Source organism: Trachypithecus francoisi, unplaced genomic scaffold (genome assembly GCF_009764315.1).
Source record: "Trachypithecus francoisi isolate TF-2019V2 unplaced genomic scaffold, Tfra_2.0 Lachesis_group5, whole genome shotgun sequence".
Classification (NCBI taxonomy): Eukaryota; Metazoa; Chordata; class Mammalia; order Primates; family Cercopithecidae; genus Trachypithecus; species Trachypithecus francoisi.
The window spans coordinates 124774861-124801047 of NW_022681470.1; the positions used below are offsets into that span (position 1 = coordinate 124774861).

Genomic DNA, 26187 nt, shown 5'->3' on the forward strand with positions numbered 1-26187 from the left:
CCCCGCCTCTACTAAATATACAAAAAGTTAGGTGGGTGTGGCGGTGGGTGCCTGTAGTCCCAACTACGCAGGAGGCTGAGGCAGGAGAACGGTGTGAACCAGGGAGGCGGAGCTTGCAATGAGCTGAGATAGCGTCACTGCACTCCAGCCTGGGTGACAGAACTAGACTCTTTCTCAAAAAAAAAAAAAAAAGAAAAAAAGCAATATTGCTGCATACAGAATATACAACAGTATTGGTAACACTTAAGTTTTTTATTTGAGTGGCAGGTTCATGATGTTTGTTTTCGTATATTTCATAACATTCTCACAAATAAACTTTGATTAATTTAACAAAAAAGATTCTAGGGAGAAAACTATTAAGGATAAGGTGATCAGGTATTTTATCACCCAAAATGGGATACATTTGTGAGAGGACAATTACACCTGAAAACAGATGTAAACCACGACAATAAGAAACCTGACTAAGAAAGAATTACAATCAGAAAGTTTAAATAAGGCACTTAAGTAAAACCAGGCATGTTATAATAATCATTTTCATCAAAATTTAATAAGTACAAAGACTTTATTAACAAGTGGAAATAGTAAAAGAATGATCAAACCATAATCAAAATGGTAGATTAAAATGATCACATTATTTTATAAACAACGTACACAAAAAATAAGAATAAGGATAATTTAAGGAACTTAAGACATTATATAGATAGCCAATATTATCACCTACAAAAAAGATGCTCTTTTAAAGACTTTACAAATGATTTTTAATACATGGCCTACTGAATGACACTTCCCACAAATAAAGCTATCCCTCAGTTATGGTTGTTTTGCTAGCTAATCTTCACTGATCAAGACATAACATGTGTAGAGCTAGTATTCCGGTCTTCTTTTCTATGTAATAAAACATTTTTAAAAATAGCATTTATTGCATATTTTAATACAAGCATATATACAATAAGAGGAATCATGAACTATAATCTTTCTCTCCAGACAACCCCATTGACATTTTCTACATTAAAAAAATTCAAATATTAACTGAGAAAATTCAAAAAAAAAAACCAGAATATATAAAAAAGTTCTCATTTGCTTTCATTAATTATCCTGAATTTTCATACAATTTTTTCCCTCAAACTTACATATATACATGGTTTTGTCTTTGAGATGGAATCTCAGTCTGTCGCCCAGGCTGGAGTGCAGTGGTACGATTTCAGCTCACTGCAACCTCCATCTCCTGGGTTCAAGCGATTTTTCCGCCTCAGCCTCCCAAGTAGCTGGGACTACAGGCACGCGCCACCACTAAGGGCTAATTTCTGTATGTTTAGTAGAGACGGGGTTTCACCACATTGGCCAGGCAGGTCTCAAGCTCCTGATCTTGTTATCTGCCCACCTTGGCCTCCCAAAGCGCTGGAATTACAGGCTTGATGAGTCACCACGTTTTTCACAATTCATACATACACACACACACACATACACACACACACCATACAAGCTGCTTAGCACTGTTCTCTTTTCATTTAATATTAACAGCTCAGAAATTTAAAAAAAGAATGATTACTGTAATACACTAGCAAATAAATGTTATTAAACTCTTTGCTTTTGCAACAATACTAACAACAACAAAAAGGAACTCATACTGGTTATATTGGAGGTTTTAGGGTACCAACTCATTAGAAAACTTAAAAAGTCAAAATCTCTCCTGTTTTCCTTATAAAAAGGGTACTTACGTATGACCAAAGAGTTGATGGATAAAATTCTTAAGAATTCTAATATACGCAGAAAAAAAGAATAGCACCACTTTCGCAATACCTAATAAAAGTATGCAATCATTAGCTACTAAAAACTATCAGGTAAAAGGATGATGCACTCTGTAACAGATGCATCAAGTTGACACTTGAACCTACTGACAAATGTTAACACCATGAAGAGGTAACAAGACGTTCTGATCCTCTTAGTGAGATACAACAGAAATTACATAGAGTACATCTGCAAAACGCTCTTGATAAAAATTAAACGAGAGTCTGATAAACCCCCCATATTTCAGGTAAACTTGTTTACATGAGGAATATATGAAATGACAACATGGAGGTATAATCAGCAGAATCCAGAAAGTGGAAATTGTACAGATGACTCAGTTTAACAACAACAAAAGAGAAAAGGTAAGAAAAATAAAATAATGAAAAAAAGTATTTTGAATACTGGAGATTAGATGACATTAGTAAATTATTTTAAACTTTATAACGGTACCAATGTCACATTTAAAAGAGAAATTATATCTGCTAGAGACACATTCTGTTATAGCTGCAGATGAAATGAAATGATATGAGATTTGCATAAATACTATCCAACAGAAAAAAAAAGAGTGTATTATATACCATTCCCTCTACTTTTATGTAGCTTAAAACCTTTAAGTTTACAATAAAAAGAGAACTCTAAAAGTAAAAAAAAAAAAGAAAAACTGCCAAACAAGAAAATAAAGGAGTTCAGGATCAACTTAAAGTGAACCCCTCCACTGCCCTCAACAAAAAAGAAAACAAATAAAAAGGTTGGTTCTTTGAAAAGACCAGTAAAATAAATTCTATGACAAGACAAAACGAGAAATAGAAGAAAACATAGGTGCTTGATATTAGTAACAAAAGAGAGAATTCAAAAATGCTACATAATTCTGAGAAATTTGAAGCTCTCAATAAAACAGTTTTCAAGGTACGTACTCAATAAACCAATACTTTTAGAAAAACTGAAATATTAGTCCAAGTATCCCTGTTCCCTCATCCCTTACATATAAGCTGTTTAAAATCCTTTTAACATATTTTCTGCATGAAGCATGTCTCTTAGAGAAAATACCATAAAGATGAAAGTGGAAAATTCTTCAAAGAAATGTTATAGTTCTCTGCCTTTCAGCTAAAAAAAGTTGCCATTTTATTTTGATAATGCAACTATAATGTTCTCCCAATTAACTACCAAATTTAAGGCAAGTATAAATAAGACCCAAAAAGTCTTCACAGAACTTAGCCAAATGATCTTAAAATAAATGCAGTGAAGAAAACACCAAGACAATTTTGAAAACCAAAGTTTTGACACTCGCTGTACAAGATTCCAAAACTTAATGCTGATGCCATAGTAATTAAGACACTGTTGTACTGCTACTACACATAGCACAGAAACAGTTCTGTGAATATATGGAAACCTGAAGGGCTGATAAAGCAGATCACTGGATAAAAGCTGAACTATTCAATCAAGTAGGTACTAAACTTGCTATCCATATAGGAAAAATAATTAAACCTGTACCATATGCTACACAAAGAATACATTCCAGGTAGATTAAGGCCCTAAATGTGAAAATCAAAATTTTAAAACTTTCAAAATAAAATACACAAGCCTGTATGTAAGGACTTAGGTTAAATATTTTTTAAAAGAAAAACATAAATGTTACATTATAATTTACAACTTCTATTCATCAGTGTAAAAAAAACAGGTCAGAGAGAGGAAGGAGTTATCTGTAGGACATATAACTAACAAAACAGGCCAGGCACAGTGACCCACGCCTGTAATCCCAGCATTTTGGGAGGCCAATGTGGGAGAACTGCTTGAGCCCAGGAGTTCGCAATCAACCTGGGTAATACAGTGAGACTCCATCTCCACAAAAAAATTGAAAAATTAGCTGGGCATAGGGGTGTATTCCTGTAGTTCCAGCTACGCAGGAAACAAAGGTGGGAGGATTGCTAGAGCCTGGGATGTCAAGACTGCACTGACTGTGACTGTGCCACTGCACTCTAGCCTGGGTGACACAGTGAGACCCCTTCTCTCAAACGAAAACAAAACAAAAAAACTAACAAAACAATTAAGTGTGCATAGTATATAAAAACTCCGAGGAATCCAATTTTTTTGGGGGGGTGGGGGACAGAGTCTTGCTCTGTCGCCCAGGTTGGAGTGCAATGGATGGCGGCTCACTGCAACTTCCACCTCCTGGGTTCAAGTAATTCTCCTGCCTCAGCCTCCCAAGTAATTGGGATTACAGATACCCACCACCACACCCAGCTAATTTTTTGCATTTTTAGTAGAGACGGGGTTTTGCCATGTTGGCTAGGCTGGTCTAGAACTCCCGACCTCAAATGATCCACCTGCCTCGGCCTCCCAAAGTGTTGGGATTATAGGCATGAGCCACCATGCCGAGCAGGAATCAATTTTTAAAAAAGATAAAACTACAATCAAAAAGAAAATGAACAAACTATAAACAGGCATTTAACAGAGAAGAAACATCAATGGCCAATAAACTAATAAAATATATCATTAAAATAAAGCATTAACAGGGAAGGCAAATTAAAACCACAAGATATCCTTCCCATGTACATTTGATCAGCAAAATTAAAAAGTCCAACAATGCCGATTTTCAAAGAATGTATAGAAGCAAGAATCTACATCCAGCACTAACAGTATAATTAGTATAATCACCTATGAAAGCAATATGCTAATATTCAATCGACTTGAAAACAGACACAATCTATGAGAACCTCTAATATTAACACGTTAGAATATGCATATGAATGCTTACAGCAGCAGTTTGTAATGGAAAAAAATTTAAAATATTTGACAAATCAATCTCGACAAATATTAACTCATTTGTCAACAAGATGATATATTCATATAACATATACTATACGGAAATAAAAATTAGAGATACATATATAAACTTAAAAAACAAAAATAACACTGAACAAAAAGAGCAAATTACAGAATACATACAGCATGATAGTACATCTATAGTTTAAACATGCAAAACAAAACCATATATTACTTAAGATAAAAATACATAAACGTAGTAAATGAGAAATTGATGCGAATGATAAACATCAAATTTAGTAATCACCTAGAGGGGAGAAGTATTGGGTCAACTATATGCAGGGTATTATGAACTGAATGCTTATGTTTCCCCGAAAATCACTGCTGAAGCCCTAACCCCAAATGTGATGAAATTTAGAAATAGGGCCTTTAGGAGTTAACTGGAGGATTTCATGAGATCATGAGAGTAGGCCTTCATATCAATTAATGCCTTTATGAGAAGATACACCAGAGAGCTTGTGGCACCCACTCCCCCAAAGTGTGCTGACAAAGAAAAGGTCATGTGAGGCACACAAAGTAAAATGATGGCCTCGCTTCAAGAGAAGTGGCCTCAGAAGGAAAGTTGCCTTGCTGGTACCTTGATCTTGGACTTCCCAGTTTCCAGAACTGTGAGAAAATAAATTTCTGTTTTCTAAGTCACTCAGTCTATGGTATTTTGTTATGGAAGCCTGAGTGATGGGCTTCAAATGAACTTTTGTGTACCACAATGGAATGCCATGTAGCCTTAAAAACGGAGGAAATCTTGTCACATGCTACAACACAGATGGACCTTGAGCACATTGTTAAGTGAATGTAAACCAGTCACAAAAGGACAAACACAACCTGAGCATTCCTAATCTGAAAATCTAAAATCCAAAACGCTCCACTAAGCACTTTCTTTGAGCATCACGTGTAAGTGCTCAAAAAGTTTCCGGTGTGGCGGCTCACGCCTGTAATCCCAGCACTTTGGAAGGCCGAGGCAGGCGGACCACGAGGTCAGGAGATAAGAGACCATCCTGGCTACGGTGAAACCCCGAGATTGCGCCACTGTATTCTAGCCTGGGCGACACAGCAAGACTGGGTCTCAAAAAATACAAAACAATACAGTACAGTACAGTACAGTACAATACAATACAATGTTTCACATTTTGTAGCATTCAGACTTTGGATTTTCAGATTAGGGATGCTTAACCTATATTGTATAATTCCACTTATGTGAGGTATTTAAAGTAGTCAAATTCATAGACACAGGAAATAGAATGCTGGTTACCAGGGCAAGGACAAAAGGGGGAGTTTTAAAATCAGTATAGAGTTTCAGTTCTCCAAAATGAAAAGAGTTCTGGAGATGGGTTTCGCAATGTAGTATTATTAAGTACATACAAGAATAATTGAACAATTTAAGTGTACACTTAAAAATGGTTAGGACAGTAAATTTTATGTGGGTTTTTTTGCAATTAAAAAGATTTATATCAAGTTATGCAAAGTTTTTTAAAGAAACAAGAAAATGTCAGTGTTTAATCAATTAAGCAATATTAATAACTATGAATATTAATAACTTTATCATAAAATACTTAAAATGTGGAATACAGACAAAATATATAAAGAATTGTAAAACACCAATCCCATCAACCTGAAGAGAACTACTCTATTTTGGTATACTGCCCTCCAGCTTTTGGGGACACATATAAATTGTATGCATTTGTCAAAATTATTTTTAATCCTCCTTTTTACACATATGAAAAATATTTAGAAAACATTTGTAATGTTTATCAACAGATTCATTTCCTTATCACTGAACATTTGTTATTTCTAAATATTTAAATAATGTTGTAATTAGCACATTAAAAATATACTTATCTGATCATTTTTTCCTTATCAGTTACTAGACATAAAATACTAGGAAAAGAATATGATGGCTCACGCCTGTAATCCCAGCACTTTGGGAGGCCGAGATGGGTGGATCACGAGGTCAGGAGATCGAGACCATCCTGGCTAACACGGTGAAACCCCGTCTCTACTGAAAATACAAAAAATTAGCCAGGCATGGTGGCGGGCACCTGTAGTCCCAGCCACTCTGAAGGCTGAGGCAGGAGAACGGCGTGAACCTGGGAGGCGGAGTAAACAGCAATCTTTTTGAGAAGTTAAGGAAAGTGGAACTATGTTTATTGGAGTTCAATACTTACAAAACCTAACTCTTCCTCAAAGTTCATCACAGATAAAGATTAGAAGTCTTAAAATGGCCCATAAATATTTAATCAACAGCATGGCTTGAAAGCAAGCTAGTAAAAAAAAGAAACGCTACTACAACAGTAGTTATGAAAACATATATAACAATACTAACAAAGAATCAAGTTTATTTAAACATAAATACAGATAGGAGAAAGCAGGTCCAATTTTCAAAGGTCCTCACTGCAAATCCTTTGCACTCAAAGCTCTCCGTATTACTGTCAAAAACTACTCTTTAAATTGTCTTCTGCTACTCTAAACCAACCTACATTCCAAAAAACTACTTACTTCCTCAACATGTCCCAATTTTCCTCATCATTACTTGTTTTTGTAGCTTCAAAAGTGAACAAAAACAATGCCACTCTTTCCTGTAACCAGACAAGAAAATTCTACCTTTAAAGGTTCTAAGGAACCCTTCACAGAACCTTTGCACTCTATTAACATATAGGCTAATTTTGTGTCTTATTCTTTTTTTTTTTTTTGCCTTCTTTTGGATTATACATCTTTAATTTCAGTCAACCCCACTCCCCAATTCTTTGGGTTCTATCTCTATTGTGTTCACCCTTAGGATTTCAAAACACAAGCTTATCTGATTCACTCTGGCACTGTCCAAAAGAAATGTAGTATGAACCACAAATATAATCTCATAAATTTCTATTAGCCACATTTTTAAAAGTACAAAGAAAAAGGTGGCCAGATTCAGTCCTGTAATCCCAGTATTTGCAAGGCTAAAGCGGGAGGATCACTTGAGCCCAGAAGTTTCAGACCAGCCTAGGCAATACGGCGAGACCCTGTCTCTACAAAAAAACTCAATAATTAGCCAGGTGTGGTGGCACACAACGATAGACCCAGCTACTTGGGAGGCTGAGGTGGGAGGGTCACTGGAGCACAGGAGGTTGAGGCTGCCATGATCATGCCATGGCACTCCAGCCTGGGGGACAGAGCAAGACCCTATCTTAAAAAAAGGAAAGAGAGGAAAGAGGGAAAGAGAGAGAGAGAGAGAGAGAGAGAGAGACGGGGGGGGGGAGGAGAGGAGAGAGGGAGGGAGAGAGGGACAGAGGGAGAGAGGGAAAGGAGAGAGAGAGAGGGAGAGAGGAGAAAAAGAAAGAGAAAAGAAAAGAAAAGAAAAAAGAAGGAAGGAAGGAAGGAAGGAAGGAAGGAAGGAAGGAAGGAAGGAAGGAAGGAAAGAGGAAAAGGCAATGCATAATATATTTCACTTAACCCAAAATACGAAAATATTATCAGTTCTGCATGTAACCAATATGAAAATTTGGGATATTTTACATTCTTCTTTCAGACTAAGGCTTAGAAATCTGTATTTTTCAACTACGGTAGAAAATCAACTTAAACTACATTTGTCAAGTGCTCAGTAACAAATGACTAGTAGCTACTGTAACTGACAACAGAGCTCCAATCAACAGTACATCACCAGAACTTAAACTCCAGTGTCTCTACCACTCTCTTACATATTGTTATGATTCAGTATTTTTAATTCTATTTTTAAACCCCTTATCAATCACTGCTATTACATTCTTATATGGTCAATAATTAGATTTACTCACAGGCCTACCAATTTCTTGATTAGCCTCACTTCTACGTCAGACTTTCTTTCTGGTGTCATTGGCTTTCTTCCTGAAGTACAAACTCCAGAAATTCCTTCAGTGGATCTGTTGATAAATTTCCTAAATTGCTTTTTTGGAGGCAGAATGAAGTGTTTCAAAAAGAGTCTTTATTTTGTTCTTCTCCTTATATGATAATTTAGTTGACTATAAAATAATAGTGGACAGTTATTTTCCCTCAACACACTGAAAATATTATTTCACTGTCTTCCAGATGTCCATGCTGATGAAGCATATTGGGGCTTTCTAATTCTTATTCTTTAGGGAATCTGATTTTCTCTGGCTGCTTTAAAGATCTCTATATCTTTGGTGCTCTGCTCTTTCACTGTTACGTGTCCAGGTTTTCTTGTGTCTCCTAAATCTAAGAATTCATATAGCCCACCAATTCTAAAAAATGATCAGCCTTTAGCATTTCAAATTTTGCCTTTCCGCAATCTTTAATTTCTTTCTGGAACTCTAATTAAATGTTTGTTAGAACTTCTCTTCCTTTACAACGTACTTTTAACCCTTCTGCTATTTTCATCTCTTTGTTTCTCTGTGCTAAATTCTAAGTCATTTTTATTTTTTTGTTCACTAATAAAGATATTTAGTGCTGTCTGCAGCTATTTTTAACCTGAACTCCAGGATCTCTTAGAAATTAATTTACTGTATTTGATTTCCATAAGTGTTCCTTCCAAATGTAGATTTACAGATTAAAGAACTACAATAACAACCATTCTCATCATTTCAGCATAACTCTTTTCCTTACCTCATCTAACATTTAAAATAATTGTGGAGGTAGGTACAATTTAAACCATTTAAAAATGTATAAAACTGAAGCTCAGAGGTTAACCTGTTCAATGCTATAAAAGTCAAACCCTCATCTTTTCATTCCAAATCACATGTTCTTAACTTGACAGAACATTCTTGTCCACCATCAATAGTTTCAACTTACATTAAATGTTAACACTGCATAGTATTACTATTATGTGAATAGTATTACTATTATGAGATTACAGTGGCTCATGCCTGTAATCTCAGCACTTTGGGAAGTCAAGGTGGGCAGATCACTTAAGGTCAGGAGTTTGAAACCATCCTGGCCAATGTGGTGAAACCCTATCTCTACTAAAAATACAAAAATTAGCCAGGCGTGGTGGCAGGCGCCTGTAGTCCCAGCACTCAGGAAGCTGAGGCAGGAGAATCGCTTGAACCCGGGAGGCAGAGGAATCGCTGAGATTGGGCCACTGCACTCCAGCCTGGGCAATAGGGCAAGACTCCGTCTCTCAAAAAACAGGAAAAAAAAGAGAGACAATTATTGAGCACAGACTACGCCTAGCACAAACAAGGTAAAGTACAAGAAATGTTCCTAGGAAAAACATCACATACATGAAAAGTCAGAAACCATGTCTAACAGAAATAAAAACCTGCCACTTAAAAATATTACCAAAAAAATAGAGACCCTGACCAATTTACTGGAAACATGGAGAACATACTAAATTTCAAAATCAGAATGCAATCAGTAAATGTAGACTATAGGCAACTGTGTAAGACCAACAACTAGTTTTCTTCAACAAATGAAATGCAACTTAAAAAAAAAAAAACAGGAACAGAGAACTTGTACATTAAAAGATATTTAAGAGGCAATAACGACCTGTTAAATGTGCTGATCTTATTTTATCATGACTCCTTCCCCCTCTAAAAAAAACCCTATAAAAATACTATGAATTTTATGAGACAATTAGAAATTTTAATACAAATTTGACATTTTATAATATGAAGTAACTTAATTTGTGTGTGTGTCCTAACAGTCTTTTTTTTTTTTTTTTTTTTTAAGCAGTCTCGCTCTGTAGCCCAGGCTGGAGTGCAGTGGTGCGATCTCGGCTCACTGCAAGCTCCGCCTCCCGGGTTCAAGCCATTCTCCTACCTCAGCCTCCTGAGTGGCTGGGACTACAGGGGCCCGCCACCGCGTCTGGCTAATTTTTTGTATTTTTTTAGTAGAGACGGGGTTTCACCGTGGTCTCGATCTCCTGACCCTGTGATCCGCCCGCCTTGGCCTCCCAAAGTGCTGGGATTACAGGCGTGAGCCACCGCGCCCGGCCGTCCTAACAGTCTTTTGATTATATTTTAAAAAGAAAAGAGACTCCTTATTTTTAAAGTTATACACTGAAGCCTTTACAGATGAAACAATATGAATATCTGAAATTTATCTCAAAACAACAAAAGTAGAAAAGCAGAGTGTGGATATCATCATTTTAGCTGGGGTTGCTGATGGTTTTTGGGACTGAATGATAGATACATAATGGTTCATGATACTATTGTGTCTAAAATTCATTACAATAGTTATAAAAAAGAAGTACTACTCAAAAAACTTCTTGTGATAACTTTCTGCGACACCTTATTACTTTTAAAGTGAAAATATCACTTAACCACCTTATCCCCTAATGTAGTATGCCTGGAACTAAATTAAGAAAGCTACTACAGGCCGGGCGCGGTGGCTCAAGCCTGTAATCCCAGCACTTTGGGAGGCCGAGACGGGTGGATCACAAGGTCCGGAGATCGAGACCATCCTGGCTAACACGGTGAAACCCCGTCTCTACCAAAAATACAAAAAAAACTAGCCGGGCGAGGTGGCGGGCACCTGTAGTCCCAGCTGCTCGGGAGGCTGAGGCAGGAGAATGGCGTGAACCTGGGAGGCGAAGACTGCAGTGAGCTGAGATCCAGCCACTGCACTCCAGCCTGGGCGACAGAGCGAGACTCCGTCTCAAAAAAAAAAAAGCTACTACAGTTTAGGAATACACATAGACCAAGAGACTCAAATAACTAACAATACAGAGACTCAGGATTCTAATTCATAACACTCCATGAAATATTGATGCCAGTCTTTTTGGAGATCAGTCATAATAAAGGTCTTCATCCTCATTGTCTTTACATTGAGTAGGCTGAGGAGGAAGAGGAAAAGTTGGTCTTTCTGTCTTGGGTGGAAGAGGGAGAAGAAAATTCTGTATAAGTGGATCCATGCATAAGTGGATCTGTGTAGTTCAAAATCATGTTGTTCAAGAGTCAACCGTACTTCATTTGACCCTCAGGAAAGCCCTTTTCCTTTTTTTTTTGAGACTGGATATCCTCTCGCCCAGGCTGGAGTGCAGTGATACGATCACAGCTCACTGCTGCCTGGGCTCAGGTGATCCTCTTGTCTCAGCCTTCCAAGTAGCTGGGACTACAGGCCCATGTCACCAGATCTATCTAATTTTTTTAAGCTGTTGTAGAGATGGGGTCTTGCTATGAGGACCAGGCTGGTCTCAAACTCCTGGGCTCAAGTGATCTGCCTGCCTCGGCCTCCCTAAATTCTGTGATTATAGGTGTGAGCCACCACTCCAACAAAGCCCTTTCTTGTGAATAGGTTAAAACTTGTTTCAGTTGCCACTTCATTAATTTGTAATTTAAACATTTATCCTGAATTATGTAGTTGGGCCCACTGTAATCACAAGGTTCCTATAAGTGGGAAAGGGAGGCACAAGAATGTGTCAGTGATTTGATGTGAGAGTCTTCTTTGCCATTGCTTCTTTGAAGATGAAGCTAACAGCCGAGATATGACAAGAAAACAAATTCCCCCCTAGATCCTGCAAAAAGGAACACAGCCCTGCTAACACCTTCATTTTAGCCCACCTGTGTCAGATTTCTCACCTACAAAACTGTAAGATAATACCTTTGTGTTGTTACAATAAATTTGTTATAGCATAAAAAAAAAAAAGAAAGCAGAATAATGAGCTACTTTTATGCGAGAAATTACAGGTACATAGAATAATGCCTACTAGATGAAGTACAAATTTCACAACCTGTAATTGAGGCCTTCTATATAACCTATCTGCCATTCTATCTTTTCTCTCATATCCATATACACACTGTTAGCCATAAAGGCCAAATTACTCAACTCAGTGATCAATGGCTGTAAAATTATGCCAACCTTTATACACAACTTTAGTTAATGTCATTCTCTCAATGCCTATTGCTCTCCACTCCTTCCCCTATCTCCCAATATAGCTAGGTCACAGATCACTATTCTGAGCCTACCAACCCAAACCAATCTTTCCTACTGTAGCCACACTGCACTTAATTAAAACCTTGGATCCTTATTTCTCTAACTAGATGAAGTCCTAAAAGACACAGTCTTGGAATTTATCTTTTTATTGATAAATGGCTCATTAGAGTATAAGCATATTAAAGCCTATGACACTAAGAGTTATTAAATATTAAGTGTGTATGCACTATTTAACACGTGTACTATTAATGATGGCGGAACAAACATAACAACTAGGGTCACTGCCCTCAAGGAGACAACACATCAATTTCTAACATAATACTGTCATTTCGCAGACATTAAAATATCTGTTAACTGAAATTCTAATAAAAATACCATAGAGAAAGCATTAAGTAGCATTTAAGAAAAGCATTTTAAGAAAAGTCAAAACCTAAAAACCCAAAGTTTTGAATAACACATCTATAATAAACAACCAGTTATACTCAACTATTACCAAAAAAGTTACATTTAGCATTATTTGATTAAAATTTTCTATGCAAGCCAATGATAGTGAATTCAATAGTCATATTATAATTTAAATCATGAGTTCAGCAATTTACAACTAGTACTTTCAGAACAGTTAGAAAAAGCTAACATTTTAAGAAATAGGTTATTTATTAGTTGTCCAGTTATAGGTCTTGAGATATTAATAGTTAACTTCCTAAAGAATACTGCTACAAATTTCACCACACTTAAAATCTACATCTAAAAAGTTAACATTTTACCATATTGGGGACCATCCTGTATTATTCTACAGTCATTTCATACAATTCTGCCTTCCCAAGTAATAGGTCCATTACTTCGCAAGGATTTCACATTGGCAAAACAGTTAAGAGTACAGAAATGACACCACTGAAATTACAAATTACGAACAAAATAAAAAGCCATTTTAAAAAAAAGTAACAAATTTCCTATTACAAACTCACATATATTCTTTCTTATAGTCTCACTGAGCTAACAAAAAAAAGTCTAAAATCAAGAAAAGCCGAATACAGCAAATTTATAAAATAATGGAAAATGAGATTTCATTTGTATCCTAAAGCCATAAAAATGTGGATATTCTAAATGCAAATACATTAACATTCACTGAGGACCTAGTTTGCGGAACTATTAAAATCCTAATTTTAAAGATGAAGAAGCTGCAGCTAAAAATGTTTACATATCAAATGGATTTTAAAAGCAAAATCACTTAATCAAAATATACATATGCCTAAAACTATACAAAGAATATCAAAAAAGCAAAAAAGAAAACCTCAAAGAAAAAATATCTACAATGCATATGAAATCAATTTATACAAAGAACTGTGATAAAGATGACCATTAAACTAGGTTCAGTACACAACAGGCAGTTGACAGAAAATGAAATACAAATAGCCAAATTTGAAAACTTCACCCATTTCAAAATATAAATTACGAAATACATTTTTAGTGTAAAATAATCTAATATTCTAAATTTTGATAAAACCTAGAATTGCCAAGGGTATGGAAAAATAGGCACTCCCATACACACCTGTAAAAAACAAATGAGTGTTCTGGCAGTGTGGTTTCCAGTAACTCTTTAAGCATACATTTCTTTTGACACAGCATTTTCACTTCTATTCTAAATATGTCCACACGTTATAACTAACCACAAACTGGAATCAAACCTAAATGTTCACCAATATAGGAAACTAAATTGTGGTATGTCCAGTAACTACCCTGTGGTGCAGTCACACAAGAGTACCCTCGATTGTCATTAAAAAAGAATGAGATAGATCTGTAACTGCTAAGACCACATTATGTAACTTAAAAAAACAGTGTCTGTTCATATCCTTTGCCCACTTTTTGATGGGGTTTTTTCTTGTGAATTTGTTTGAGTTCTTTGTAGATTCTGGATATTAGCCCTTTGTCAGATGGATAGATTGCAAAAATTTTCTGCCATACCTGTTCACTCTGATGGTAGAGAACGAAGTATATGAACAGACACTTCTCAAAAGAAGACATTTATGCAGCCAACAGACACATGAAAAAATGCTCATCATCACTGGCCATCAGCCATCAGAGAAATGGAAATCAAAACCACAATGAGATACCACCTCACACCAGTTAGAATGGCGATCATTAAACAGTCAGGAAACAAAAGGTGCTGGAGAGGATGTGGAGAAATAGGAACACTTTTACACTGTTGGTGGGACTGCAAACTGGTTCAACCATTGTGGAAGACAGTGTGGCGATTCCTCAAGGATCTAGAACTAGAAACACCATTTGACCCAGAGATCTCATTACTGGGTATATACCCAAAGGGTTATAAATCATGCTGCTATAAAGACACATGCACACGTATGTTTATTGCAGCACCATTCACAATAGCAAAGACTTGGAACCAACTCAAATCTCCATCAATGATAGACTGGATTAAGAAAATGTGGCACATATACACCATGGAATACTATGCAGCCATAAAAAAGGATGAGTTCATGTCCTTTGTAGGGACATGGATGAAGCTGGAAACCATTCTCAGCAAACTATCACAAGAATAGAAAACCAAACACCGCATGTTCTCACTCATAGGTGGGAACTGAACAATGAGAACACTTGGACACAGGAAGAGGAATATTATACACCAGGGCCTGTCATCGGGTGTGCAGAGAGGGGAGGGATCGCATTAGGAGATATACCTAATGTAAATGACGAGTTAACGGGTGTACCATTATATAACATGGCACATGTATACATATGCAACAAACCTGCACGTTGTGCACGTGTACCTTAGAACTCAAAGTATAATAAAAAAAATTAAAAAATAATAAAAAAAAAAACCAGTGGACTTCTACTTCCAGTCAAGATAGAATAACATGACCCAGATTTGCCTTGCCCAAACAACAACAAACAATCAAGCAAATATACAGAACAATGGGTTTTCAAGACACTGGAGATCAGGCAATGATGGACAATAATCCCTGAGAGTTAGAAAACAAATGAGTCCCTGTTTGCCTCAGCTTACTCCCTTGAGTGTCCAGGCCACAGCACAACTATGAGGAAACCAGGCTGAGCCTCAAAGTCTACTTTATTTTTTTTTTTTTTTTTTGAGACGGAGTCTTGCTCTGCCACCCAGGCTGGAGTGCAGTGGCCGGATCTCAGCTCACTGCAAGCTCCGCCTCCCGGGTTTATGCCATTCTCCTGCCTCAGCCTCCCGAGTAGCTGGGACTACAGGCGCCCGCCTCGTCGCCCGGCTAGTTTTTTGTATTTTTAAGTAGAGACAGGGTTTCACCGTATTAGCCAGGATGGTCTCGATCTCCTGACCTCGTGATCCGCCCGTCTCGGCCTCCCAAAGTGCTGGGATTACAGGCTTGAGCCACCACGCCCGGCCCAAAGTCTACTTTAATTGTGAGAGAGCCAAGAGCCTGAGAAGACCAAAGTAACTAGAGTTTACAGGTCAAAGTACCAGAGAAAAGAGCTGCAGAGATCTCTCCAAATCTGCAGAGAATCATCAGAGTATTCAGTGAATACTTAATAAGATTTATAATATTTGGACCATAAAACAAGTCTCCATGTTTACAAAGATCCAAGTCTTAGAAAATACATTCTCTGGCCAGAATAAAAAAAAATTAAGAATACATAACAGATATACAGAAAACTCCAAATATCTGGAAATTAAATAACATAAATAACGTACTTACCAATAACTCATGGGTCAAAAAAAATTTTTTTAAGTATTTTGAACTGAATAAAAATATACATGTCAAAATTTGAGGAATGCCATGAAAGCGGTACTTAAAAGGGAAACATAGAGCACTAAACCCCTACGTAAGTAAAAGTATCAAGTTAATGACATCAACTTCAATGTTAACTAAGTAGAAAATGAAGATCAAACTAAACACAATGCAAAACAAAATAAAAACAGCAGATAAAAATAGAAGACAGAAAAACAACAGAGAAAACTCAACGAAACCAAAAGCTGACATTCTGGAGATTAATAAAATCAATAAACTTCAATCCAGACAGACAAGGAAAAAAGATGACATAAATTATCCCTACTGGGAATGAGAGAGCTGACATCACTAAGTATTCAACAGGTATCAAAAGTGTAAAAATGTAGTATCATGGCTGGGCACAGTGGCTCACGCCTGTAACCCCAGCACTTTGGGAGGCCAGGGCAGGCAGATCGCAAGGTCAGGAGTTCGAGACCAGCCTGGCCAACATAGTGAAACCCTGTCTCTACCAAAAATACAAAAAATTAGCCAGGTGTGGTGGCGTGTGCCTGTGATCCCAGCTACTTGGGATGCTGAGGCAGGAGAATCACATGAACCCGGGATGCGGAGGTTGCAGTGAGCCGAGATTGCGCTACTGCACTCCAGCCTGGGCGACAGAGCAAGACTCCGTCTCAAAAAAAAACTATAGTATCATGAACAATTCTACCCAAATACATTTAGCAACTTAAAAGGAAATGGACTAGTCCTATAGAAGATACAAATTACCAAAGTTCACTCAAGAACTAAACAAACTGAATAGCCCTGTATCTATTAAATAAGTTAAATATGCAGTTTAAAACCTCCCAACAAAGAAAACAAACATCTGGCCCCACATGGCTTCACTAGTGAATTGTATCAGTTAGGGCAGAAATTTTCGAGTTTTCACCCAGTATCAGGAGCAAGGTAAAGATATTCTCTCAGCACTTCTATTAAACATTGTACTGGATACCACAGACAAGAAAATGGAGACAAAAAATGGCACTCAGCTAGAAAAGGAAGAAAACTATTTAAAAACAATTGGGTATAAATTGTCTATGTAGAAAATTTAATGGCATAGGCTGGGGGTGGTGGCTCACACCTATAATCTTAGCACTTTGGGAGGCCTAGGCAGGTGGATCACTTGAGGTCAAGAGTTTGAGACCAGCCTGGCCAACATGGTGAAACCCTGCCTCAACTGAAAATACAAAAATTAGCCAGGCATGGTGGTATGCGCCAGTAGTCCTAGCTATTTGGGAGGCTGAGGCAGGAGAATTTCTTGACCCAGGAGGCGGAGGTTGCAGTGAGCCAAGATCCTGTCACTGTTCTCCAGCCTAGGTGACTGAGACTCCCTCTCAAGAAAATGTGATGGGATATATAAAAAAATCTATTAGACCTACTAAATGAGTTTAGATCAGTTTAGATCAGAACACAAGAGCAATAGGCCATAATCATTTCTATACACTAGCAAACCATTGGAAATTAAGTTTTTAAAATATCATTTACAATAACATCAAAATATATAAAATACTTATGGATAAATCTAATCAAACAATGCACAAAACCTGTGCACTGTAAAAAAAACACTGCTTAAAGAAATTAAAGACCTAATAGAGACATCAACTGCAGTCATGGTTAGAAAGACTCATTTGTTAAGATGACAATTTTCCCCAAATTGCTCTACAGATTCAAGTCAAATCCGGTAAAATCCAAGCAGTTTTTGTAAAAACTGACTCATATGAAAACACAAAAGGACTCAGAAGAGTTAAAAACAACTTTGAAAAAGAACAGAGTTGGAGGGCCAAGACTAAGTAAGTGGTTTCAAGACTCGATATAAAGCTATAATGATTAAGACAGTATGTTTCTAGCATCTAAAGGAAAATGGGTCAATACAAAAGAATAGAGTACAGACATATAATCATACATACAGAGATAACTGATTTTTCATGAAGCTGCAAAGCCAAGTGAATGAAGAAAGGACAGTCTTTTCAACAAATAATGCTGTAAACACTGGATGTCCCCATGCAAAACCAAATACTTCTGACCCACACTTTGTACCATATTCAAAATATTAAGTCAAAATGAAAGAGACCTAAATGTTAAACCAAAGTATAAAACTTCTATTAGAAAAAAAGGTGGCCAACAGCAGTGGCTCATGCCTTTAATTCCAACACTTTGGAAGGCTGAGGCAGAAAGACTGCTTGAGGCCAGGAATTCAAGACCAGCCTGGGCAAAATAGACATCAGGTCTATAAAAAATTTAAAAATTAGCTGGGCATGGTGCTGTGTGCCTGTAGTCCTAGCTACTTGGGAGGCTGAAGCAGGAGCCCTTGTGTCCAGGAGTTCAAGATTATCCTGAGCTATGATTGCACCACTGCACTTCAGCCTGGGTGACAGAGTCAGGCCCTGTCTCTAAAAATAATTATTATTATTAACAAACAAAAGGAAAAAATCTTCATGGCTTACAGTTAGGCAAAAATGGCTCAGGCAAGACCCCAAAACCACAATACATAAAAGAAAAACTTGGTAAACTGGAGTCCATAAGAATTAATAACAGTTGCTCTTCAAAAGACAATGCTGAGAACGAGAAGACAAGTGGCAGAAAAGATTTGCAGGCCATGTATCTGATAAAGGACTTATAACCACAATGAAGACCTCTCAAAACTCAATTAAAAATAAACAACCAAACAAAAAATTGGGCAAAAGATATAAACACACAGTTCACCAAAGGTAAAAGCTGACAAAAAACACATGAAAAGATGTTCAACATCATAGATATTAGAGGAATGCAAATTAAAACCACAATGAAATATCACTTCATATACACTAGAATGTCTACAATCAAAAAGACAAGATAACAGGCATTAGAAAGGATGTGGAGGGACGGGAAATTTCATACCCTGCAGATGGCAATGCAAGATGGTAGAACTACTTTTAAAAAGTTTGCAGTTCCTTAAAAAGTTAGACATATGCCTACCACATGATCCAGACTTTCCAATCATAGCCCTCCCGACCAAGATAAATGAAAGCCTATGTCCATACAAAGACTTGTACAGGTATGTTCACAACTATATTTTTATTAGCTCAAAACAGAAAACAATACAAACGTCCCTCAAGACTTGAATGGATTAACAAATTGCTGTATAGCCATAAAGTGTAATATTGCTAAGCAATAAAAGAGAATGGACTACTGAAACACAACATGGGTGAATCTCAAAATAATTATTCTGAGTGGACTAACCCAGGCCAAAAATGTACATACCATATGATTACATTTACCTAAAATTCTAAAAAGTGTGAACTAATGTACAGTGACAGAAAGCATTTCAGCGGTTGCTTGGGGAAAGAAAAGCAGGAGGGAGGGAGTACAAAGGTGCAAGATGATATTGTGGGGAGTGATTGATGTTCATTATCTTGATTGTGGTGATAGTTTCACAAGAGTATGTATGAGACAAAACATTGTATATTTAATATGGGTAGTTTATTTTATGTCAAATTATATCTCAAGATATGGACCGGGTGCAGCGGCTCACGCCTGTAATCCCAGCACTCTGGGAGGTCAAGGCAGGCAAATCATGGAGTCAAAAGATCAAGACCATCCTGGCCAACATGGTGAAACCCTGTCTCTACTAAAAATACAAAAGTTAGTCTGGTGTGGTGGCATGCGCCTGTAGTCCCAGTTAATCGGGAGGCTGAGGCAGGAGAATCACTTGAACCCCGGGAGGCGGAGGTTGCAGTGAGCGGAGATCATGCAACTGCTCTCCAGCCTGGTGACAGAGGGGACTCTCATTCAAAAAAAAAAAAAAAAAGGCAAGATGTGGGCCAGAACAATAGTTTGAATCCAATCAATTATGTAAATAAAGATGTTTGTATGTGTGGTAACATACCAATAATTTCAAGTAAAAAGGCACAAAATTTTAACACAATTACCTACACCTAAGAAATAAAAAAAAAAAAACTGTGAATCAGTTTGAATTTTTTTAAACATACATCAGTGTCTTTAAAGCAAATTTACAAATGTTTTTAAAGAACACTTAACTACTTGTACACAGGCCTGACAGCAAAGCAAAAATTCTTAACCATTATTCCAGAAAATTAAATTAACTTTAATTATTCAGACTTTTATATTAAACAATGGATTTTTAAAAATGGTTTGCAACTTTTTTTTATCATCTTCTAAAGTGTTCTCCTCAAACAACTAACATAAAAAACTGGTGTAACCAATACATTACATCTGGACATCCTACTCCTAGTCTCCTCAGTTTTTTTCTGTCTACTCATTCTGAGCCTTGTCTACAAACTACTCTCCTTTTCTACTAACAGTGGACACTCACACTTGTATCATTTATTATTTTCTAGAATTCACAGAAGAAATTTGTTTGGATGGAAACTACAATATCTACCATTTTGCACTCTTTAGCTATTCCTGATTTTAAATCCCATGACTAACTCAACTTGGAAAATACTATCACCAAAAAGAGCTTATTATTTCTCCTTCAGTCTGTACAAAATGAACTAAAGAAACAAGCCTAAAGAATGGACAAATATCTAGTTCACTATAGGTAAGACGAGAGAAAATAAGCAAGAAAACACAGTAACATTCCCAAAAGTATTTGAAAGAACATAACATCATTACTGATACAATTTTAAGAATTCCAAAAAATGTTTGAACAGTCAGCATCAATGGACTAAGCAGATAGCCTCTCAGGACAGACAGGTTTGCAAATTTAAAATGACAATACAGGCTGGGCACGGTGGTTCACGCCTGCAATCCCAGAACTTTGGGAGGTCGACGCAGGCAGATCACGAGGTAAGGAGTTCGAGACCAGCCTGACCAACAGGGTGAACTCAATCTCTACTAAAAATACAAATTAGTTGGGCGTGGTGGTGAGCACCTGTAATCCCAGCTACTCAGTAGGCTGAGGCAGGAGAGAATTGCTTGAACCCAGGAGGCAGAGGTTGCAGTGGGCCAAGATCGCACCACTGCATCTAGCCTGGGCAACAGAGTGAAGCTCCACCTCAAAAAAAAAAAAAAATTACAATACATCGTGACATTAAAAGTTGTAAGTACTCAAGAAAATGTTAAGCATTAGAACTAAAGTTTAAACGATGAGTAGTTTTCTTAGCCAAAAGGAAGGATTCCAAAGGATCTCGACCATAAAGCCTTTCTTTAATAGACAAACCAGCTCTTAACTTCTGATTCAAATTTGAAGCTAATTGCCTCAACAACTTTCTTTTTAAGGATCAGGATAATTCATTTCTAATGTGCCTTCTTATTGACCAAAATATATTCATTTTCATGACAAAGTAAAAAAAAAAAACAACCAAAAACTTAGATTAACAAAATTACAAGATATAGGTCAAACCACTTACCGTCCATTTAAAATCATTATTTCCCCTCAGAAAATTGGGGTATCATTTTATATTACAAGAAGCCATGTGTGAAAGCATTTTTAATTTCCTGATCATTCATACTTAGATGGCCAGTTCTAGAAAAGCTTATGGTGATTACAAACTGTTAATGTGGTCCAACTTTAGAAATGAAAGGAAACATTTTACACTTGGGTTTTGTTAGCTACAGTATAGTTTTCAAAAGCAAAAGCTAAAATTTTCCAGTAATTATGATAACAGTAGATCCAACGATCCCAGTTTCAAACATAATCTTTTCCTACCTTCACACCAACTGCAACCTCAGTGACGATTCTGCAAAGAAAAAATAAATAGTTTCAACTTCTTATTATTCTTCTAATCACTCTTTGGCTCTAAAACTTTTTAGGATAGTTCATCATTCAAAACTCTTCCAGCCACTCACATACAGATGGGTACAAAAAAATACCACAGATGGTCAGTGACTTACCTGTACTGTTATCAACCTGGTTTTCTAAAAGTAACTTTCAAACGTGAGGCAAAATTCAGTAAACTTGTGGTATTTTTTGACAACACATTCAATAGCCAAAAAGAACAAAACCCAAAACACTATGCCATTTCCACAATGCCAGTATACTGAGATTAATAATTTAACGCTTAAACTCTTTAGCAGTCTCCATAGGAACCAGGAATCAGGAAACAAGAATTCTAGTGCAAGTTTTGACATCAATTTCCCTGTTGATCTGAGGGGAAAACCGAAATTCTCTGGATCTGTTTCATCTGGAAAATAATCTTAAAGTAACATCTAGGACGATTTGAATTCTGTAGGACTGTGTTAACTTTTATAAAATCTTCTTTTTAATATCTTTTAAAAAACACCAAACTCTAGGCGCTTAACCAAATTTTTGATACTTCAAATACTCACTGATTTTAATAAATGTATTTGCTAAATGATATTATGTTTACACTCCCAAAAGAGCTGCATACTGCTATATTTTCGACCTTAAGCGTGCCCCCTTTCTAAAGACGACTTAAAATACTGAGTCTTTTCAGGTGTGAAGCGTGTCAGAGAGACATTGGTCCCTACCATTTCACAGTCTTGCCTCTCACCTCACTCAGCATTCTGTTTTCACTCAGGTTCGCAAAGATGCAGCATAGTTCTGGGTTTTTGTAGTCATTTTTCCAGAAACTGACCAAAGTAGCTAAAGAGATAGCCCTGCGTTGACTATCTGCTCTTGTTTCTGCCATTGCTGTTGGCCTTTGCCCATGTGACTGATGTCGGCCTCAAACACTTCGCTTTTTAGATGATTTAATTTCTGGGCCCTTTTGCCAAGCCTTGAATGTCTTCAGTCCCCACAAAAAGGCATTTTTCCTCCCTCCCGCCCCCACTACCAGACTCAAATGAAAACAAAGGAGTATGACATCTGCCCTCCCCCTTCCTCCCGCCGCCGCACGCCCTCCCCCCTTCCCCAGCGGCTCCCACTAGGCTTTCCCCGGAGCTCCCGCCACCGGCATCTCTCCGCCGGCCGGGTGAGGCCGGAGAGGTTGCGGATGGCTGGGGTCCACAAGGAGTGGCTCTCTCCTCTTCCCCTAGAGGCTCCCCGACTCCAAAGGCCTGTCTTTGCCCATCCCACTCGCTCTTACAGGCACCGCTAACCCAAGGGTCGGGTCCCAGGGTACGGATCGAAATGGCTCCTAGAGGGGGCAGGGACGGACTGGCGAGACATTATGGGGTTCCCACCCCATCCCCCGCCGCCAAGCCGGTACCCGCTCCCACTCCGGGATCCTCACCCCTGCCATCACCCCAGTGCCTCCCCAGCCTCCTAGCCCGCTTTCTTCTCATTTTCTCGACCAAAGCCCGCCGGGGGAAGCAAAGGGAGGGGTGTGTGCGATGGGGCGGGGGTTGGGTAACGGCAGCCCAGCCCTGGGAGGGGCCGCGGGAGGGTTTCTCCCCGGCCCGGGACAGGGCCGAAGGACGGTCCAACTCCTCTGTCACACACACCTTCTCGCCGGCCCGATTACATACCCGTCCATTGCCGAACCGGACAAAGCTTCGCTCACAAGAACCGAGCCACGCAGCCAGCGAGCCACACAAGCGGCGAGAAAATGGCGGCTGGGGCCCGACGGAAATTGCCGAAGGTGCCGAGGCGCACGGGGCAGCGCGCGGCAGCGGCGGCGGCGGAAAGAGCCGAGCGCGCCGGCGCCCGGCAGCGGGAGGCGAGCGGCGGGGCGCGGGACTAGGGGGAGTGGGCGCCGCCGCCGACGCCTCCTCCGCGCCTCCGCGCGCCTTTTTCTCTCCGCCCTCCGCCTGCCGCCCTCTGGAACCTGGCCTGCTGCTGCAGACCGCGGCGTCCTGGTTTCCACTTCTCGGGGGGCGTGGGTGGGACACCTCCCAACAGCCCTCCACACTGTCTCTTCCCTAACTGCAGGACGGCCCCCAAGCAGCCTCCACTTTTCACTCCACGCCAAGTGCCAGCTTGGCTACCGTCAACCTATGCGGGCCAAGGAAAAAACATTGGATAGCTTTTCTCCTAAGCCATCTTTTATTTGCAGACTGGCTCCAGCCTCTAAAACAAAAATCTTTACCCCACTGAGCAAGACCACTTGATAACAACAGCACTTTCTCAAGCAAGTAGAACTCCTCAGACTGAAATATAAGGCTTTTGCTTCAAGACCTGTAGTACCAAGCCACGTGGAGGAAAATGTGATCCTCACTTCAGTTGGTGATTAGTGTGCACCTGTAGAAAATATTCACTATACCCTAGGTGGAAATAGACGCAAATGGAGCGATGTGTTAAAATGCTACAATAGTTGGAGTTTAACATTTGGAGGCATGAAAGGGAAAGTGGAGATGGGAGTGGGAGCAACTGAGTCTTCACATTGTTTAGAGAAGGTAGAAGTAAAATGAGCTATGCAAATTGACTCCCTTTGCTATATCTTATGGTCTCAATTTTTACTTGATACTATAGTGGACATTTTACTTTAACGTGTTTTTACCAGAGGCTCAACAAAATTGGGAGAGGCACCGACTTCTTGAAAATCTGCTCAGTGAGTAACGACTTTGCCAGTACCCATCCTTCTCCTGCACCCTTCACCTCCACCCCCAACACACGCAAGCACAAATGCACTTCTAATTCTGAAAAATGACATACTCCCTGTGTCCCTCCAGTTACTCTCGATACTCTGGGTTTTTCCATATCTTCTTCAGGCAAAGCGCTTATCCTTTACTAATTGGAATTTCAGTATACTAAATGATATTCTATATAATTCTTAAAAAATATATATTTTTTTGAGTTTCGCTCTTGTTGCCCGGGCTGGAATACAATGTCGCGATCTCGGCTAACCGCAACTTCCGCCTCCTGAGGCGGGTCTCGCACTCCGGACCTCAGGTGATCCGCCCTCCTCGGCCTCCCAAAGTGCTGGGATTACAGGTGTGAGCCACCGCACCCGGCCGTAAATAATATTACTTTTAAGTTGGATAGACCTTTGAAGAGCATTTGTCCAAACACTTTGCTATAGAACTCTTCAAAGCACCCACATTTTTACAAATTATTGATTTGCCTATGGGATTGTCAAAAAAAAAAAAAAAAAAAGACCAGGAGCAGTGGCTCACTCCTGTAATGCTAGCACTTTCGGAGGCTGAGGCAAGTGGATCACCTGAGGTTGGGAGTTCAAGACCAGCCTGAAAAACATGAAGAAACCACGTTTCTACTAAAAATACAAAATTAGCCAGGGTGGTGGTGCATGCCTGTAATCCCAGCTACTCGGGAGGCTAAGGCAGGAGAATCGCTTGAACCCAGGAGGCGGAGGTTGCGGTGAGCCGAGATGGTGCCATTGCACTCCAGCCTGGGCAACAAGAGCGAAACTCTGCCTCAAGAAAGAAAACACACACACACACACGCACACACACGCGCACACACACACACACACACACACCAAATATCCTACAATAACCCCCTTCACCTTAAACCTTAAAATAAAGGATCTATTATTAGTGCCATTATTAATCACTTTTCACATATTTGTGGTTTCGTACATGTGTTTTCACTCAACACTTAAATATGCAAGCTTCCAAAGGGCAGGAACTATGGTATTAATTCTCGGTATTCCCCACATTTGCTTGATCAATATTGATTGATTGGTTCTCACTTTATCTTAGCAAAGACAAACCATTCTATGAGGAGGGAAGCTTGTCCTTAGGCAGCAGAAGAAATTACAGTGTTCACAAAAACACATTTTTCTTTTTTTTTTTCCTAATAGAGTACAAAACCACAAACATACAATAGTTAATCTGCCTGCTTATTTAAGCTAACACTTTCCTGAAAAAATGCAAGGTAATTTACAAGTCAACGCAGGTAAAGTACTAGATTAAGACATGAAGTGAAGTAAGAATAAAACAAGAGGACAAAGCATAGCATGAGTCAGGAATGAGGCTAATGCAACAGTGTATGCAAAAGCATACTGATGAAAGCCTCGGTTCAGATTTGAGCTCTTTCATTTAATACCTGTGTGATATTAGGCACGTTCATTAACCTCTCCAGGAAACTTTCCTTTGCTGAATATAGGATTAAAAATAGGGCCTTTGGGCCAGGCGCAGTGACTTAGGTATGTAATCACAGCAC

General features: G+C 38.6%; 1 protein-coding gene across 5 annotated transcripts in view; it reads right to left on the reverse strand.

Moving 5' to 3' along the window:
* The window catches only part of PTBP2 (polypyrimidine tract binding protein 2), a 93735-nt gene extending 69621 nt beyond the window's left edge, over nt 1-24114 (reverse strand). For 3 of the 5 annotated variants that reach the window (XM_033195310.1, XM_033195306.1, XM_033195309.1), the window contains exons 1-2: nt 23592-24114; nt 21871-21901 (exon numbers count right to left, since the gene is read on the reverse strand). In XM_033195310.1, coding sequence (XP_033051201.1) covers nt 21871-21901; nt 23592-23599 — 39 coding nt within the window. In that variant the 5' untranslated portion in view covers nt 23600-24114. Of the gene's footprint in view, nt 1-21870; nt 21902-23356; nt 23447-23591 lie in introns of those variants that run through there. The other 2 variants (XM_033195308.1, XM_033195311.1) reach the window with 2 other exon arrangements.
* Between the last annotated feature and the right edge of the window lie 2073 nt (nt 24115-26187).